At 41.8% G+C, this 20,732-nt stretch overlaps 1 protein-coding gene across 1 annotated transcript in view; it reads left to right on the plus strand.

Annotated features, from left to right (window-relative positions):
- Positions 1 to 20,124, plus strand: part of LOC146798840 (phospholipid-transporting ATPase IC-like) — a 1,543,528-nt gene extending 1,523,404 nt beyond the window's left edge. Inside the window, exon 28 of the mRNA XM_085626157.1 lies at positions 19,252 to 20,124. Within this exon, the coding sequence (XP_085482283.1) occupies positions 19,252 to 19,476 (225 nt within the window). The 3' untranslated portion in view covers positions 19,477 to 20,124. The remainder of the gene's footprint in view (positions 1 to 19,251) is intronic.
- The last annotated feature ends 608 nt before the right edge of the window (positions 20,125 to 20,732 follow it).

Raw genomic sequence — 20,732 nt, forward strand, 5'->3', positions numbered from 1 at the left:
CTCCGCTCAGCTCCTACCCTGAAAGACTCGGGGCTATTCGTCAAGCGGGGGCCGAGAAAAAAGGGGGGTCCCAAAACGCGTTTTCCCCATGCATTTTCCCATAGGACCTTTAGTCGAAGGTACAGCCTGAACGGCTGAACAGAATTACTTGAAATTTGGCAGAGAGGTAGTCCTCAGGTCAGGGATGTGCCTTTTGCATATATGGAGTCAATCTGTTCAGTAGTTCCTGAGAAAATTGCAGTTAAAAGCACATACATATCTATAGCCGCGCACCGTGCGCGCACCGTGCGAGCACCCTAACGTGCGCGAGCGTAATTCTGATTGGTGGTTACATGTTAGTCAACGTTCGAATCGGTCGAAATCAGGAAGTGTCGGCCGCCATTTTGTTTGTTTTCAGTGCGAGAGTGAAAAAGGAAGGTGGCGAATGTGAAAAGGGGGCAGGGTAGAGAGTTCCTGACCCCCTAGCCTTTGTCAGGGGGTCCCTGAAGGACCCCGAAGGCAGAAAAAAACATTTGAATTTTTTTAAAAAAAAATCGCGGGGTGCTCGCACCGTGAAAAAAAAAATTATTATTTTAATACGTAGTTTATTGTAAAATAAATATATAACAAAAATAATAATACATACTATAACTTAGCATTTAAAAAACCGTACAAATTCACTGAAAAAAACCATAGGTTTCACACATGTTATAGTTAGGAATTAGCATTTAAAAAACCTTGCAAATTCACTTAAAAAACCATAGGTTTCACACATGTTATAGTTAGGTGGATATTTCACTCGTAAAAAACCAATGAAATTCCCCCGTTATAGTTAGTTCAGATAACTATAACTCGCGCGACCGCCACTCTATCACAAGGATGATGTCATCAGTGATGTCATGAGTGATGCCACTGACCATGTCATGAGTGATGTAATATGTGACGTCATGAACAGGATTGCGGGCGCGCGAGTTATAGTTATCTGAACTAACTATAACGGGGGAATTTCATAGATTTTTTACGAGTGACATATCCACCTAACTGTAACATGTGTGAAACCTATGGTTTTTTAAGTGAATTTGCAAGGTTTTTTAAATGCTAATTCCTAACTATAACGTGTGTGAAACCTATGGTTTTTTCAGTGAATATAGATATAGATATAGATATAGCCCAGTGGTGGTCTCCACTGGGTAGTTATAGTTAGGATCGTGTTTCCATGGTAAATGCTTTTTTGTGTTGTCATTTATTGAATCTTCACAAAACTTTCTCAAAAAGTGCTACATTTGTCTAGTTTGTGCATTGAAAGTATCGGAGTGATCCGTCAAGTAGGGGCTGAGAAAAAAAAGGGGGGTTCCTAAAACATATTTTCCCCATCCATTTTTCCATAGGAACTTTAGACTCAGCTCCAACTCAAACAGCTGCATGGATTTACACCAAATTTGTCAGAAAGCTAGATCTTGTTCCAGAACGCATGTTTTTTTTCGGATGGGGTGTGAATCATAGTTTGTGAGCCATTAAGGCAAAAAAATGTTGCATATATTACTCCACAGAGGATCCAAGGGCCCACAGATGTCATGGTGAGATCAGCTTGGCTGCCACCACATCACACAGATGTGTCAGCAACGATCTTAAGACTTGGACCTCAGTCCTGAGTCCTAAGAAAAAGGTTGAAAAAACATAAGGGGACTGGGTAAGGACACCCTGATCCCCTAGGCTTGGTGGTGAGGTCCCAGAGGAACCTGTGCGGAGCCAAACATGTTTTTTGCTTTGAATTTGTATAGGATCTGCAAATATGTGACAATTGTTTTTTAAAAAGCTTAGGGGTGTGGCAGCTAACATATTTAGGGAAGGGGGCACATGGCCCCCCCTCCTGAGCATCTTGGAGGCCTCGGGGACCCCATCCCACGAGAGGGACTCGCAGTGGCCCTCCACAAGCCTTAAAAAGCCCTTGGGACCCCATCCCATAGGGCCATAGAGAATATAAAGGGGATTGGGACGTGCTATATACGAAAGTGAAAAATAAGTGAGTGGCAGGTGCTGCTCATTTATTATTCACTGCTCAAGCATGGAGCGCCCCATAATGCCCTTTGAGGGCTTTTTTGTTTAGCCATTTTTTCAGCTTGGTGGTACCCCTAGAATTGCGGGGGTGACACCGCCAAGCATTTTTTAATGTTGATAGGGGTCTGCTGAAAGTTAAGTAGCCCCCCAGCAACATTGGAAAAAAATCAGTAAGTCTCCTCAGTCATTAAAACCAAGACCACAGGAGAGCTTCCCATATTTTTTAAAGCACTCCTAGATGAAACCCTATGCATGCTCTTCGGCTGGATTGCAAGGCCCTCGTGTTGTTGTGTCTATGACTGCATTTTGTGTGTCAAACTTTTTTAAAACAAAGACTGAAAGTCATGTGGCTTTTTCTTTTTTTTTAACAATAGGTCCAGATTTTTATTCTATCAAATTGCAGTAATAAAAATTATGCTAAAAGAAAGACTCACAGAAATATATCTTTTGTTATTATAAGTTTAGCAAACATTTTTATAATAATCACTACTATTAAACATTGCATTGTGTGAATTACTGAACTGTACACTTTATTAAAAATAGAGTTTTTTTTAGAAAGATGACAATAGGGTAATTTGTTATATTTGGGAGATGTGACTCCTTGGCAAAGTCAGTAAGTCTACATGAATGCAGCTAGGATCTGCAAGACCAACCGCAGGCTGCATATCCCAAAAATCTGTGTATGACATGGGGTTGGCTGCTTGCAAGTGATTGAATGCAGGATTTGGCCACAGGGCCTAGCCTTTGGCCATGCGCAAAGTGGGGTTGGCTGCTGGTCGGGGGGGAGTTGGACGCCGGGCCTGGCCAAAGGCCAATGCGGTGTGTGGCGTGGCTGGCTTTGTGTATGGTAATACAATCTTAATTTATGTTTAAAAAAACTAGAAATTCACTGAAAAAACAAAGGTTAAACTGATGTTATAATTAGGTGAAAATGTCAATTAAAACATATCATTTTAAACTTACAAAACCACTGAAAATTGGCAGTTATTGTTTGCTCAAGTGACTAACTCGAGCCCTACAGTAACTATAACTTGTGTTCTCACTATACACTGCTAATCACCCCACATTTTGCATAACTCATGACATGGTCTATCACATCAGAGATAATGTCACTGAAACATCTGCAATAAAATTATGAATGAGAAAACAGTGCATGGCGGGGCATGAGCTATAGTTACCTTACGGACTCCCTGTAGGGAGTTGGACCACGTCAACAGTTTGGGATTCTCAACTCTCATTTGCATGAGCCATCTGAGAGGTCAATGGTCTCTCTAAACTCAGAAGTGTGTCACAAATAGGTATGGTCTTAGCTTCTTCATTGCCCAGACTTCAGCAAAAGCTTCCCTCTCAATAGCATCCCACCTCCCTTTTCTTGGAAAGTAACTTTCTACTAATGAAGGTTACAGGTTAATGTAGGTCCTTCTCATTCAACTGTGATAATACAGCCCCTATCCCATGCTCTGAAAGGCCAGTTTGTACTATGAACTCTATTGAGACGTCAGAGGCCTTGAGTCCAGGTGCGGTACACATGGCCTCCTTCAGTGTGTCAAACGATATCCGTCCGGCCTCTGTCCAGATCACCTTCTTGGACTGCTTTTTAGAAGTCAGCTTAGTGATATGGGACACAATGGTGCCATAGCCCTTAACAAACCTCCTGAAATATCCAGTGGGGCCCAGAAAGGCATTCACTTTTGTCTGAGTTTCTTAGGGTTCCCAGGACAGGATGTTCTCAATCTTGGCCTAAAGGGACTGCACCTTGCTTTCACCCACCAGGTGTCTCAGATACATCACAGTTCCCTGTCCTATCTAGCAGTTGCTGGCCTTGATAGGCCTGCCTGATGCAAGGCCTGAAGTTCCTCCTGGAGGTGATACAGGTGTTCCTCCAAGCTGGAGCTGTAGACAGCTATATCATCCAGGTAGGTGGTACAGAAGGCCCCCTAACCAGACAAGACCATGTTCACCAACCTCTGAAAGGTGACAGGGGGATTTTTTAATCCAAATGGAATCACCCTAAATTTATAGCAGCTTCCTGGGGTTGAGAATACTGACCCGTATGTCAGTGCAATCTGTCAGAGCCCTAATGTGAGATCCAAGGTACTGAGAAACTTGGCAGCAGGCAGTCTGTCTATGAGCTCCTCAGCTCTAAGGGTGGGGTAAGCAAGAGTCTTTATGACTGAGTTGAGACCCTTATCGTCCACAGAGATCTTGAGTTCTGAGGCGGCGCCTGGTGGGACAGATGTGGGTACTTGCACTATTGCCCTGGTCTAGGGACTTTGGGAGGGTTCAATCACCCTTAAGCCAGCATTTTGGAGACTTTCTCCTTAATGTGTGCCCTCACCTTATCTGACAAACTGTAAATTTTATTCTTCACAGGCGTACTGTCTCTAGTGTCTGTGTCATGAGTATACAAGTGTGTGAGCCCAAGGATGAGGGAAAACAGAGAGGCAAACTGCTTCAACATCTGTCAACAGTCTTCTGCTCTTCTGGGGTTATGGTAAGGGTGAGGTTGACACCCTCCACTGACCTTTCATTCTCCTTACAGGATAGGAGGTCCGGAAAAAGCTTACTCTCCTCTTCTGCCTCCTTATCTGTCACCCGAAGCACGGTGGCTTCAGACCTCTCATAGTGGGGTTTGAGGCAAAGGATATGGAGAATCCTCAAAGGGGCTTCTGTGAGTCTTGATGTCCACCAAGTAGGTGATCCTCCCTTACTTTCCTTCACCTCATGGAGCAATGTCCAATGGTCTTGAAGGGTCCTGGACTCCACAGGCTCCATCACCCACCCCTTCTGGCTATCCCAAAGTTTCATGACCTCCTGGCTGGCTTCTAGGTTCTCTGAAGCCATTTTCCAGAATTTCTATGTCTGGTTTCTGAGGGCCAGTATGGAACGAACTATATGCGGTTGTGGGGGGGGGGAGTTTAGGACCTTGCTCCCACCCATCCTTTACCAGACTGAAAAAGCCCCTAACAGAGGGAACATAGAGGAGCTCAAAAGGGCTAAGCCCCATTCCCTTCTGTGGTACCTCCCTGTATGCAAAGCTCAGGCATGGCAAGAGGATGCCCACTTCTGCCTTACGGGCTTGGGAAGGCTCAAAATCATCACCCTTGAGGGTCTTATTGAACCTTTCAACAAGCCCATTGGTTTGATGTGATAGGGTGTGGAGAACTTGTTGGCTACTCCACACGGACTTTATGTAGGCAGACATGAAGTTGGTTCCCCTGTCAGAAACCACTTCCTTGGGAAACATCACTAGCGTAAAAGTCCCCATCAAGGCGCCAGCCACTGCAGGAGCAGTCACAGATGTCAGAGGTATGGCTTTTGGGTATCTGGTGGAATGGACCACCAAAATCAGGATAAACCTGTTGCCTAAAGCAGTTTTGGGGTCAAACGGCCCAACAATGTTGATACCCACCCTTTCAAAGCGTTGCCAATGTCAGGTAAGGGAACAAGGGAAACCTTGAGCTTTTTTCCTGTTTTCCAACTGGCCTGACAGGTGGGACATGACCAACAGGATGGATCTGGAGTTGTCTTCATCCAGGGCCCGTAGAAGTGGGTGACAAGCCTGGCAAAGATCTTGTCCAATCCTAGATGTCCTTCCAAGGGTATGTTGTGAGCCAGCCCCACTAGGAAGCCTCTGTGGCACTAGGGGACCACCAACATTCCTTTTTCTTGTGTCCCCTTCAACTCCTCGTTTTCTACATCTTGTTGTCCTTATTCTCTTCCCTTCCTTCTCTTCTTTCCAGTACTTATTGAGACAATGAAGAAAAGCCTTCCAATCACATACTCTGTCTGTTGATAACTCCCATTTGGCATTACTTCCAAAGCTCAATGGAACGTAAATTGTGTTTTTTTTTCACATGGTTAGGTGTTTCACTCTGGTTTCCTGAATCAGACATGACCAGAAGAATGCTGAGTTAGAATATCTTGGTGCCTATTGAAGGGATGGCAATTGATGTCACTAATAGTGAACAGATAAACACTGTTGATGCCTCAGAGTTGACAATCATCGAATTCCTCATCCGACCTAACTCTCTCCCCTCTCGAGCAGCTAACAGCTACTCACACCCCTAAAGGCACCCCAGTCATACCCTAAAATCTACATGTCCGTCCACATCAGTTGCAACATTTCACAGGATTCGACAGCTCATTGGTGGATTCAGGAGGTGGTCTGTCACACCACCAGGTTCCCATTCACAATTTGTGTAACCTATTGTTTATTCGGTGCTCACATAACGTAATTTCTGACTCGTTTATTCAATTCCAATATATGATACATTTCAACATTTCACACATATTTCTCAGATGTCTTGGGTCCCATGGCCAGTTTCATCCGTTTGGCAGACATACAATGTTCTCTGTGCTGCATAGCCTTGAACTTTTACTCTTTCTCTGCATCACTCAGCACTTCTGTCTGTTTGGCAGGTCATTCTCGCTTATTTTCCAACCCCTCATCTATCCGGACAATTTAAGAAGAATGCAGGCCCATTCGGCTCACTATGGCAAATGGAACATAAACATTAATTAATTATACGGAAATGCACTTTTCACGGTTTACCACCCACCTTTGCACTATCCCCTGTTACATGTTTTTCTAGCAGAAGCTTAAGGCAAAAGCGGCATTATTTATTATTTTTAAAGCAAGATGCAAAAAGATGTAAATTATGGTCTAGTCATGCATTATTTCTCGTTTCTTTCAAAGCAAAATGTAAATACGGTTTTAGATCTTTCATGCATTATCTCTCATTAGTGCATGCATGAGAAAAGCAGTTTCCCTCGTGTTCATGTGATGTGTATGTTAATTTCTTCCACTGCACACTGTCAGTACTTATTATGGGGGTGTCAATCTGAGCAGGTTTCTTTTTGCAAAATCCTGCTCCATCATTTCCCCCTCTGATGGCTTCCTGGAGCCATCATAAAATACCCACCATACCTAGTGCCATCTTCATCTATCTAAACTTCAGTGTTCTTCTCTCTTTTTATGGCACTTTCATCTAAATCTTTCATCATATTATAGTAGTCTCCTTTCATATCTTCTCGTTCTATCTCATCTCTTTTTCTCTTTCTTGCTCTTCGTTTGTTCTTTGATTCTGTTGTCTCTTTTCTTTCACATCTATACTTACAACATTTATATGTTGTTATTATCATTAAGGCTACTATAGCTACTGAAATGATTGGCATCATTATTTTTCCTAATAAGCTACTTCCAAAGGTAGAAAACCATTTACCTACAGAAGAGAAACTCTTACCAAGTCTCTCCCAGACACCGTCAACCTCCAGTCAGGTCAAATCTTCATGTAATTTTGTTATACTCTTAATATATCCCCCAATCCCTTTACTTTTGTCAGGGGTACAGCAGTGTTGGATTTTCAACATGCCACAGACTCCAGCCTTTTTTTGCCAATAAGATATCAAGGTCAAGTCGATTTTGCAAAACCATAGATCTGATTTCAACCATTTCCGTGTCAATCATCAAAATCCCACCAGCAGTATCTGTTGATAAACGATCAACCACTGTGGAAAATTTTTGAATTTTATGACGGTATCAGTGCACCAAAAATATCACCTACTATTTTTGAGAAACTCGCTCTCTTGTTACGTGTTAGTCCTTGTTTTACTTCACTTAGGGCCCTATGTAGGTAAACCCGAAAAACCGAATCCTTAATAGCGATTTTTACCGAATCGCTATTAAGAACTCGCTATTTCCGATGTAGGTAAAAAAATCGGTAAAAATTACCGAATCGGTAAAAATCACTATTACAAATACCAAATTCACATTACCGAATCTGTATTACCGAATCGGTAATACCGATTCGGTAATTAGCGATTCCGGGAGTTTGAAAAATCGCAATTACAAGATTCAGCCAATCCTGTGCCTCCTGATGACATCACAACCAGGAAGTGGACACACCCATGCAGCTGCACTGATCCTGAAGCTGTTGGAGAGGTAGAGAGCAGGAGCAAGAGCACAGGGGCTGCACAGCTACCACCTAGCAAACACAGAGGAACTGCACAATGGCCTCACAGGAGAAGGGGAAGGATGCTGGCGACAGAAAGCGCAAGCACAAGTTTATCCAGATTGAGCTGGAGATCCTCATAGAGGAGGTAGTCAAAGATCACGATCAGCTCTTTGGCAAGAAATCTCTTCATGTCCCTGAGGCACAAAAAAGGAGGATTTGGCTGGGGATCCAGCAGAAGATCAATGCCATTGGCGTCACACATCGCTCAACAGATGAGCTTAAGAAGCGATGGTACGATCTGAGGAAACGTGCAAAGGAGAGGGTGGCTGACCGGCTGAAACAAGCCACAGGCGGGGGAACCTCATCTGCGCCTGCTCCAGCTGCCCTAGACCAAATGGTTGAGTCCACCCTCCAGCCGGAGAGCGTCAGTGGCATTGGGGACATGGACAGCTCAGCAACAGCATCCAACAGACAAGGTAAGATGCCTGCACAGCATGCTGAATCCCCTTCCTAACCCCAATCCCCCTGCAAGAACCCCACTCCAGAACATGTTTTGTCTAGATTCAGCAATGCATCATGGGAGATGTAGTCCCTATCAACTATTAGGAAATCAGTCAGTCCCCAAAAAACATAGGCATGTCACACACATCAAGAGATGAGCTAGCGGAGGACAGACAGCTAGATTGTCAGTCATGACATTTATTTGCAGAAATATTCTGGCAGACAAGTGAGTAATAGTACATTCTGTATCCACAGGCGGAACATCGCCCCAGGCTGCAGAGGGGGAGACTTGCGAGGCTTCGAGGGAGGAAAACACTATTGCAGAGGAAGACATAACACCTGCTGACACCACACCACCATCCCCACCACCACCAGCACGATCAATGAGGTATACAGTGGCTAGCCTCCAGGAGATAGATGGCACAGAGGATGCCAGCCAGGGAGCACCACAGACCGCACCGGATGATGAAACACAGGCATCTTTGACACAGTCCCCCGTGGAGGATGGCAACACAGGTGCCCGTAGACGGCGACAAAGGGCACAGAGTCCCGACGCTGATGACTCCAGTGTCTTCTCTGGTCTGGAGGGGTAGATGCTCAAAGTGCAGCGCCTGCAGGGAAAGACAATGAGGGCCATTCAATGTCAAATGATGGCAAACAACAGGAAGATTGACAAAATGACGGAGGCCATATACTGCCTCAACAATACTGTGGCAGAGGGCATGAAGGAGATGTCGGATGCAGTGAGGCTGTTATGCAGCAGAAGTGATAGTGACCGTGTTGCAAGGCGCAGAGACAGGCAGTAACTTGAAGGGTATACCAAGTCTGTCAAAAGGCTGTGCAATGCAACCCATGTGCTCAGTCGTCGCTCTGTGGCCATGCAACTGGAAATGGCAAAGTGCAGCCGAGAAGTCACTCAGGGCCTGGTAACTGTCACCAGTGCTTTAGAGGTGCTTCAGACAAACCAAATTTCTGCCACTGGTACAGGGGATGGGCTGAGAGTGAGGAGGCAACCAGGTACAGCAGCATAACAACCCCCTTGCCAGAGAACTGGAGGCACAGTGTCAGGCATGGTTCTGCCGCAGGACACAGCACTGGTGAGGACAGTGTTCCTGCTGAATGCAGCAGTGGTGCGCGTGTGCGCAGGAGATAAGCACTGCCATCACATTCCACAGTGTGGTGGGTAACGTAACCCATTGGACACAATGATGGGACTAGTGATTTTGCATGGGAGAGTGACTATGCCATGTTGTGCTTGATCAGGCACTGTGAGGCCATCATTGGTGTTACGGTGTGCAGTACAATTGCCTATGGAAAGGTCAATTAAACACCCTGACACAATTGCATTAACTGGCTTTGTCTCATTGCTTACTCAGAAATAATTCTGTGTGATCTCTGACCGTCTCTGTCACGTACATTTTTACTACTTAAAACATTATTCAGCTCCTTTATAACAGGTATTTCTGATAACACTAAATCTATATTGGAATAATGATACTCAAGCTTCCCCATCACGTAGAAGAGGCTAGTTAGAACACTGCAAGACACACCATAAGTTAAAGGTAGGTGATGATAAGTCACCCCCTCTGAGACAGACGATGGTAATTATATGCACACATATCAATCACTCACATTCATCGTATTAATATACTCATACAACAATTTAGTAAACACATTTAATGAAAAATCACTAATTGATTTATCATGATGGAGAATGCTTCCATCTAATTGTCCTATATTTGTATTCAGGTTCTCTTCAGTAACATCACTCACTCTTTCACTTGTTACATCATTAGTATTGTTTCCATTATTAGTTACCGTATAAATAGGTACAATTACAATTAATAATATCCACTTAAATGTTAATAAAAAGACACTACATAAGCAAGCTTTAATACATCTACGTTTTAGACTAGATTGTGGATGTTCAGTCACTTCTGCTTTGGCCATTTTGTATTCTACCAAAAATATAAAAATGTATCTAGATCTATGAACTCTAATTTGGTTCAAAGATTTCTGAAAAATAGTGTAATCCTACACTTCAAGGCTTTCTTCTTTACCCCTTCTTTATTTTCTTTTCTTTTAGGTCTTCTGAGTCTTTTAATTCGTTTGGACTGACAAAGTTGCACCTTAATTTTTCACAGTTCTTTTAAGGCGGTCTCAATTTGCTTTTATCACCTTGCTCAGTGTCAGAACTGTCACTTTCTTCACTTGGATCTGAGCCTTCAATTTCTTCCAAGATAACGTAAGTTCATTCTGGTGCTGTGCATTTCTTGCTTGGAATTCTTACTCTCCTTGTTTTTCGTACTAATTCTTCTCCTGACTCTTCATTTTCTGTTTGACTTGAGACCTCATTAATTTGCTCTGGATTTTTTTTCACTTTCTCCTCACAAGAGTGTATTTCAGTCTTTTCACTCCACTTGGCCAATTATCACCTTTTCTTGCTCTCTTAGATTGAACAACTTCTTCAACTTCTTCTTCTGGTTCACAGGTTCTTTTACTTGGCCCTTCTCTTTTTTGTTCTTCTTCCTGGCATTCAGTAACTTCCCCTTCTTCTTCTGGTACAACAGCAGTCTCTTGAGACCCAGTATCTGGTGCCCACTCTATTTGACTTGTGCTCAGCTGTTCATCATCTGTTTGTTCTTCACAATCTGTCACTCTAGATTCTTCAGCTTCACACACTTCAACCTCTGGTTTTTGACTTTGGTTTACCAGTTGCTGCTCTTCTTGTCTTTCAAGTGGACTTGGGTCTTGTCTGGTGGTATCCGTTCCACCTGGGTTCTAAACACGATTTCCTCACATGTTTCTTCACAAGAACCCACTTGCCAGGACTCAGATCATGAGCTTGATTTGGCTGTGTTGTAGTGGCATTTTCTCCAACCTGTCCTCTGCAATAATCAAGCACTAGATCCTCAGATATATTCATCAGTTTGTTCGCTGGTATATATGCTTGTCTCATTGCTCTTCCCATTAGGACTTTGTGAGAGCTCAATACCGTCTTTTTGTCAGGAATACTTCTCAGACTCATCAATACAAGGGATAAAGCGTCAGGCCATTTCAGTGTTGTGGATGCACACACTTTACCTATCCTAGATTTTATTGTGCCATTGATCTGCTCGACCACTCCAGATCCTTTGGGTCGATAGGCACAACGCAGCTTCAGTTCAATTTGTAATGCTGCACAAATCATCCAAATTATCTCATTATTAAAATGAGTTACCCTATCTGTTTCTAAAGTGACTGGAAATCCAAATCTAGGGATCAGCTCTCTCAAAAACAGTTTAGTTACAGTAACGCTGTCATTTCTTCTCATAGGATAGGCTTCCACCCAGGGAGAGAACAAGCAGACGACAACCAACATATATTTCAGACCATTGCACGGGGGGAGCTCTATAAAATCCAATTGGAGACGGGTAAATGGTCCTGCTGCTTTTCCAATTTGTCCCCAACTAAAAACTGTCTTTCTGCCTGGATTTTGCTGCTGACAGGTGACGCACCTCTAGCAAAGGCTCTCTGCAATGACCCTGGACTTTGGGTTATACCATGACTGCTGGAAGAGCCTAATCATTGCATCTCTTCCAACCTGTGCATTTCCATGGTATACCCTTGCCATATGGGAAAGTAAAGAATCTGGTATGACTGGCCTTTTGTCTATATAGACCCCTCTTCGTTTTCTGCTCTCTTTCTGCAACCTGAATTCATCTAAACTTCTTTTTCCTCATCACTTGCCTCTTCCTGTAACTGTCTAACCTCATCCCCGGTTTCAAATAAAGAGGCGAACATAAGATAGCAATTGGTATTTTCTTTTTCTATTCCTCTGTTTAATGCAATTAAATTTTTTGCACAGAAATGCGCTATTTGGTTGGCTTATCTGTTGCCTTTCTTCACATAATCATCACCACTGCAATCCTTTTGGGCAATTGTAAAGCATCCAATAATTATTTTACAGTGTTGCTGTATCTTATAGGTGAACCTGAAGAAGTCAGAAATCCCCTTTGCATCCACAGCTGACCAAAGTCGTGGACCACCCCAAAACCATATTGACTATCAGTAAATATGGTTAACCTCAGGCTTTTGTCAGTTTTGAACGTTCTAATCAGAGCTATCAATTCAGCAACTTGGGCAGAGTTGACCCCTTTTAGACAGGATGCTTCTAAAACTCCCGCTTTGTTGCAAACAGCATAGGCAGTGCATAGTTCTCCTTTTTCATCTCTTAAACATGATCCATCAACAAACATCTCACTATCTGATTCTTCCAATGGGACGTGTTCTATGTCTGGCCTGGGTAATTTTGCTGGTGACCCTTTGTGTCCTCCTTCTGCCAAATGGTTCAATAAGGTAATTGTATCTGTCACACATGCCTCTCGTGTCTTTGATGCCACTAAAAGGTCATCAATATATTGAACCAAAACTGAATTTCCTGGCATGACTAAAGTCTCCAGACATTTTTTCAGAATCTGATTAAAAATTGAAGGACTCTCAGTGTACCCTTGAGAAACTCTGCACCATGCCAAAACACGGTCTCGGAAACCAGAATGCAAATAAATACTGGCTTTCCGGATGTAAAGGAATCGAGAAAAATGCTTGGCACAAATCAATCACTGTGTACCATTCAGCATCTCAGGGAATCTGATAAAGGATTACTGCTGGATTTGGCACTACTGGATAACAGGGTACTACGTTTTTATTAATCTTTCTTAAATCCTACACTATTCTGTATTTCCCACTGGGCTTCTTAATTCTTATAAAAGGCAAATTACAAGGACTGCTCAGTATCTCTTTCAGAATTCCTTGTTCAATCAACTGGTCAATCACAGGAGTAACTCCTGCAATTATACTTCCAGACTCATTTTGTACTGAGGTGTGCTTGAATATACAGCACCCTCTTTCACTGTGATTTGAATCGGGTCTACATTTGTCGTTAGACCAATCTCCTTTCCTGTAAAATCCCATACATCCGATCTTACTGTACTTTTTAATTCTTCGGGCAAAATTTCTTCTGTGAAAAGTAAAAACAACTCATCCACTTCTGTCCCTTGCTTCGCTAACATCATCTTAAATTCTACATCCTCATCAGGTGTCTGAAATGCAATACCATCTGGCGTACAATAGATGGTACCGTTCATTTTGCATAATAAATCTCTACCTAAGAGATTTACTGGCCTCGAGTCACATACCACAAACCGATGCATGTCTCTGAAATTTCCAATATGAACTTCTATTGGATTTGTGACTGGTGTTCTAATATGCTTATTCAAGACTCCTACAACTCGGATAGTTTCTCCCAAGAGGGGTAGGGTTGGAATTTTTGCTGCTCTCACAGTAGAACAGGTAGCACCAGTATCCACTAAGAATGTAATATCATTCCCATCCACCATTCTGTTAACAAATGGACCTGACTGATATACCGCCAAGGATGCGCCAAGTACGCACTCTTCCTTCCCCCTCAGGCACCATCATTGAGATGAGTCTGAATCACTCTCATTACACTGCAACTAGTATTGGGGAACCATTTGCATACTCTGATTCTAATCAACTTGATCACCTCAGTGAATTCCAGTGTTTGCACTGTACCTCTGCACTTGATCATTCACATTATTTGGTATGGGAGCTTGTGGCACCTGTAACTGTGGAGTAACTACCTGCTGCTGTTGCTGCTGTTGATTCACAACCACCTCATTCTGCATCTGTGGATTTAAATTTTGATTTACCCCATTATTCTTTTGAGCAGATCTACACTCCTTCCTCTAATGGTCATACTTTCCGCACGCATGACAAGGACATTTCTTCCTAGCCTTCTCTTTACTTAATTTACCTCTACCTCTACCTCCACTGGATACCTGACCATTTTGATTCTGACCATTCATCTGGTAACTTGTCTGAGAACTATTGTTTGTTTCTTGCTGTTCTGCCACCTTCACTTGCACCCACATCATTTTCTCTTTTAACTTTTTATGTCTCGATTCAATGTTGTCACTACAATACTTTGCATACCTCAGAATGTCGTCAATTGATTTGCTTTGCCAACAAATCAAATATATTTCTGAATCATAATACTAATCTCTGGTTTCAATCTACACACAAATCGATACACAAAATGTCCCATATCCTTGTCTCCAATATTCTCAAACCCTCTGTACTGTTTGAATACCTGCAACAATCTTTCATAGTAAGCATGTACTGACTCCTTTGGTTCTTGGGTCGTCCAGTCAATCTTAACCCAATCTGTTTCTTTTGGGGACATTTTCCCTTTTAAAAAGGTAAATACTTGATTATACTTTTTCATCACCTCCTCAGATGGTGCACCTGTTTTAGGATCCCTAGGATATTCTTCTTTTGGCCAATCGACAGTGATCTTACACTCTGCCCACAAATCTGCTGGAATGACAATCTCAAACAAAACAGCTAAATCTTTTAACAAAACCTTTGAAACTTTAACAAACCTCTCTACCTGTTTGTACCACTCAACTGGTTTCTCCCTTAACCTAGGAAAGTCCTTTGTGAAAGATAATATATCCTGTCTTGTCCAAGATATGTGAACATATCCACCACCTGGAACTTCTCTCATCGGATACGCCCTTTCAACTTGTTGTTTTTTTCAACAGAAACATAGAAGTTCCTTTAATAGCTGCTTCTTCTTTCTTTCTCGCCCATCTACCTTTCCATTGCTCGACATCTCCCAATTTCTCTAAATCCTTATCAGTAAAGGCTAATCTGTATGATTTCTGCAACACCTTTGACTTCTCTATGTCTATTCCATACTCACTAGCAGTTTCTGATATTTTATCATGAAGATTCCTCGCTCTCCAAGTAATACTCTTACACAAAAACAACAGTTCTTCATCTCGGTAAGTCCCTAATCTGTCTGGACTTATTGTTTTAATAATAATTTCTTCCAAATCTACTTTCAATTGGCTTACATTTATACTCTGTGGTTATGGTTTCTGCTTTACCATTTCCTTTAACAATCATGTAATTTTTCTGGTGAAGGACCTGCTGAACTCCCTGCCATTGGAGTGACACTCGAACCTATTCTCCTTGGGTCTATCTGTATACTTCTTCTAGGGGTTTCTGTTATCATCTCACAAACCGGAAGATCTAACAATGTAGTATTCGGGTCAGCCTGTCCACTCTTATTCGTTGCCATCCCTATTTCACTCTGGTTACTAATTCTTGGGACTGCCAATGTATGTAATTTTGATAGATTCTGCTTTTCTCCATGCAATGGAACTACGGGACCAATTGTTACTGGTACTGTCAATGCTTCCGCATTCAGACTTAACTGGTTTATTTTCTGGACCTGCTCTATTCTTGCTTTATTCAACAAATTAATTTAATTCTCTTGTACTACTCTAGCTATTTGCATGACTTGTGGAGTTAATGGGTTTCCCATTTGTGGTACACTTGGAGTCACCTCCCCTAAATTTTCCTCATATGCTTATGGCTGAGGTCTTTTGGTCATAATCTCTTCTAACAACTCATCATCAGAATCGTTCGGGTCAACTCTTAAACTTGAAGTCTCTATATTTTTCTTTTTCTCTTTACATTTTCCTCCTGTCTGATCTTCGGCAAATAAGACAGGATACAAACCTTCCATTATCACAGCTCTCCTCCATCTTTGCAGCTTATCTTCTCTACTCTGAAAAGAATATCCAAACATCATATTTCTGTATCTTCGATTACCTCTAAATTTTTCTCTTGCGAATGACTCAGCTTCCCATTCCTCTAATGCTTCGTAATTGTAAGTCTGGGATTCAGCTCTAGTGAATTCATTCGATTTCTCCAATTCTGCAATATCCTTACATTAAACGAACCATACTGTGGGACAGCTATAACACCATCATCCTTTGTATACTCCACCCAATTCTCTAACCACATACACGTATGGTATCCTCGCTCCAACATCGTAAAAGAAGCAGGCGTTCTTGGAGGTGGAATAGGAATTCCCTCTCTAGTCACAATTGGTTTGTCTTTCACAAAGAAATTCTTTATTTTCTTAAGCAACTTCATTTTTTTGACTCTTTACGCTAATGTATCTTAGCAAGTAAACAAGGAAACCTTTCCGTAAATCTACTTATTCTATTTGTCAGTTCTCATCCTATACCAGTGTGACTCACACCAACCGTCCAATCACGGCTCTCTACGTATCTGCTATCTCAATCAATACCAGCGCGGCTCACACCAACCATCCAATCAAAGCTCAGTACACACCCGCTGCATGACCAATGCCAGCGCAGCTTTTTCTGCGTCAGTATTACTCCTTCTACTGACCCTCCCTTTACAAAAGAATACAGCAATATTTTTCTAAGTTTTCTTAATCAAAAGGTCTGTTAGTAACAACACAAAACAATGCTAACTTGTCTGCTCCACTAAATAAAGAGATAGTTGTTACCCTTTCAAAGAGAATTCCTTCACTTCAAGTAAGAATAACGACCAGCGCTATTTTACCTTTCAAACAAGCTCCAGGAGGACCTGGTACTCCTTTAGGGATAATGCCAAAGTTTTGCAAGAGGACTTTTTGTGTAAAAAGAGGTCTAGGTACTCCTCTGGGGATAAGGCCAGAGTTTCGGAAGTGGACCCTTCGCTATTCAGACACTCTACTCGCATACAAAATTGTCCCTAAATATAACACCTACAGTCCTCCATAGCTTCACTATTATAACAACAGACAAAGTACTTCTGCAGTGTGATTTCTTTATCCACATCTTCTGCCTACTTCAGGCTAAATTCCATTCCCAGTTTTCCTCCAGTAACTCCGTACCTGAACTTCTAGGCAACATAGAAAAGGACACTAACTTTTCATGGTAAGAACATATAGTCAATAATCAATAACCATTACCAATCTAATCAATGATTTAACCATCCTCTGCTACCGAAAAACTGATCCAGCGCTCACCACACCTAATCAGGGATCAATACTTGATTACATGCAAATGGCCCATACACATTCACCCAAATCCCTGATGCGCTGGGGGTCAAGTTTTAATGGCGCGAAAATTAGCTTCCTTCACAAGTTCATTGTGACATTTCTAAATACATAACTAAACCTATACATCATCTTTCTTTCTTCTTGGTCGACGGACCAATTAGTTGAATAGTTGATGGTAATGATAGTACTATCTAACTAACTATCCAGTCAGCTAAATATTTGCAGACTCCCTGCAAAGTTAATAAAGTTTTATCTCAAAATAATGTAAAATATTAATGCTCATTGAATACTGTTACGAATGCAAACAATGAAATTCACAAGAGGGAGAGAAAACATCAGCAATTACCAACAGTGTCAAACTCATCATTCAATATACGATATTCACATGAAAGAGTGGATAGATTTAAGGACATCAGTTTCAGCAAAAATATTGCGAAACAATATTCATATGACGGAGTGGATAGATGAAGAGACAAAAGTTTCAGAGACAAAAATACATTTGCAAATGATTATGCAAAGTACAAGTCAGAGAAGTAATACAAAGCCAACGGATCTGTGAAATACCACCCCACTGGCCAAGGAGATGGTGTGGGTCCCCTGAACTAGAGTCAGGGAGCAAAGACTTCAGTACCCAAAAGCAGGGCAGGGACAGGAACAGCTAGGCCTCTCTGCAAACCGACGGACAGCGATGCATCACTCCTCTCTTCTCTCCATCCGACCTAACTCTCTCCCCTCTTGAACAGCTAACAGCTTACCACACCCCTAAAGCCACCCAGTTACACCCTAAAACCTACATGTCTGTCCTACATCAGTTGCAACATTTCACAGGATTCGGCAGCTCATTGGTGGATTCAGGAAGTGGTATGTCACACCACCAGGTTCCCATTCACAATTTGTGTAACCTATTGTTTATTCGGTGCTCACATAACGTAATTTCTTACTCGTTTATTCAATTTCAATACATGATACATTTCAACATTTTCACACATATTTCTCAGTAACATCTCCGGAAGATATCTCGGGTCCCACGGCCAGTTTCATCAGTTTGGCAGAAATACAATGTTCTCTGTGCTGCATAGCCTTGAACTTTTACACTTTCTCTGCATCGCTCTGCACTTCTGTCTGTTTTGGCAGGTCATTCTCGCTTATTTTCCATTCCCTCATCTATCCGGACAACTTAAGAGTAATGGAGGCCCATTCGGCTCACTATGGCAAATGGAACATAAACATTCATTAGTTACACAGAAGTGCACTTTTCACTGTTTACCACCCACCTTTGCATTATCCCCTGTTACATGTTTTCCTAGCAGAAGCTTAAGGCAAAAGCAGCATTATTTATTATTTTTAAAGCAAGATGCAAAAAGTTGTAAATTGCGGCCTAGTCATGCATTATTTCTCGTTTCTTTCAAAGCAAAATGTAAATACGGTTTTAGTTCTTTCATGCATTAGCTCTCGTTAGTGCATGCATGCGCAAAGTAGTTTCCCTCGTGTTCATGTGATGTGTATGTTAATTTCTTCCACTGCACACTGTTAGTACGTATTATGGGGGTGTCAATCCGAGCAGGTTTCTTTTTGTAAAATCCTGCTCCATTAACGCCTTGTGATTTCTCATTTTTGTCACCACCTCAAGAGTGTAACAAATTGCATTTGCATTACTGAGTCAGTTGAGTACAAGAGCAACAAGGAATATCAACTAACCATTTGTTGGGAGGCAAGTGTACAGTGTTTCTTAATCATATTTTGTTATCAGAATGTTACATGGATATCCTTAATTTGCCTCAAGCCTCTTTTTCCTCCTGGTTCTAACATGAATACTATTCTTAATAGGAAGATCAACCACAGGAGGAAGTTGCCATGGATGACAACACAGTGAAAATGGAGTCTTACTTTAAGAGGAATGACTGGCGCCGCAGATCCAGCAGCGCTTTCTCCCACAATGAAGGCTACGCTGACCTTATTACCCAAGGCATAAGCTTATGCAACAGACAACAGAACCCCAGCAACACAAAAAATAAAGCACCAAATCAGGAAGAGATGATCTCACAAATCTAGAGAACTAGTGTGGTGGTAAAAATAGACCGGCCCGTGGCTTTTCAGATTAGATTAGATTAGATTAGATTAGATTGTTTTACTGAGTGTCACCACTGCTTTAAATTAATCTGCTGCTTCTTGTTTTTTATGAATAATATAGTGTTTATTGACAGTTTACAGCACACCTCTGCCGCCCTGATGGAACAGAGTACAGCCCGCAAAAGTCAAATTAACCCCATATGTGTGCATAAACGTTTTAGTACTAAGTACTCAGTACTACCAGTTCTTAGGAAATGATAATAATCTTCATAAATTTTAAAACCCAATAAAATGGAATTCATTTATATGACCAGAATTGTATGTAAAAATACCACAAATTGTTGTATAAATGTTTTTGCTTACATGTATAATAATGTAGAAAGTTAATTTTCAAGATTTATCCATCTTCTAGTGAACAATGAGGTACCTCCACTTTCTTCTGGAGAAATACTTTCATGTGGGCGACGTGAACATGGTTTTATGTTATGATTTCAGCCTCACAGCTCTACCAGGGATTTGCTAAATACAACAAGAGTGTGTTTGATTATGTTTAGCTTCGATTTATTATCCAATTTCCCTGTCGCAATTTCTGCTGGTATGGCGTAACTAATAAAAATGATTTCGTTTCCTAAGTCCTTAATTACAGTTTATGAAGGGGGAACATTTCCTTTGCCTCACAGGTAATGAGAGGAACATGTTTCTGGGGATCTAAATTTTGAACCTCGCTGAGGTTGGATGTCTGTCACTGCCGCCCATTCAGCCAAGAAACCAGGGATCTCCCAGTGTCCCCATTCAACATGTGGGGCCCTGCATCCCTGGCCTGCACACATACAAACCATCAGTAGACTCCAAGACGTTTCCTTTTTTAGTTTGAGTATTCGAGACCTCTTGTATGTACTTTAGTAAATACTTTTGTATATATACTTTAGTATCTACTTTAGTATATACTTATACGTGTATGTACTTTGAGGGCTCTGGAGATCAGCCCTAGGACTTGTCTGCTTCCGCCCAGGGACTTTTTTTTCTGTTCAACCGCCTCTATTTAACTGTCTTGATAGAAAATGACCAGCAGAGGTCAGTAAACTACCAGAATTGCTTTCTGCTGAGGGACCTTCTTTTTTAAATGTTTCTGGCAACTGCCTCTATTTAACTTTCTTGATAGAAAACAACCAGCAGAGGCCAGTAAAATACCAGAACCACTTTAGCATTCTCTAGATTCCAGTTGTCCGACCACTGAC

Source organism: Triturus cristatus, chromosome 9, assembly GCF_964204655.1.
Source record: "Triturus cristatus chromosome 9, aTriCri1.1, whole genome shotgun sequence".
NCBI lineage: Eukaryota > Metazoa > Chordata > Amphibia > Caudata > Salamandridae > Triturus > Triturus cristatus.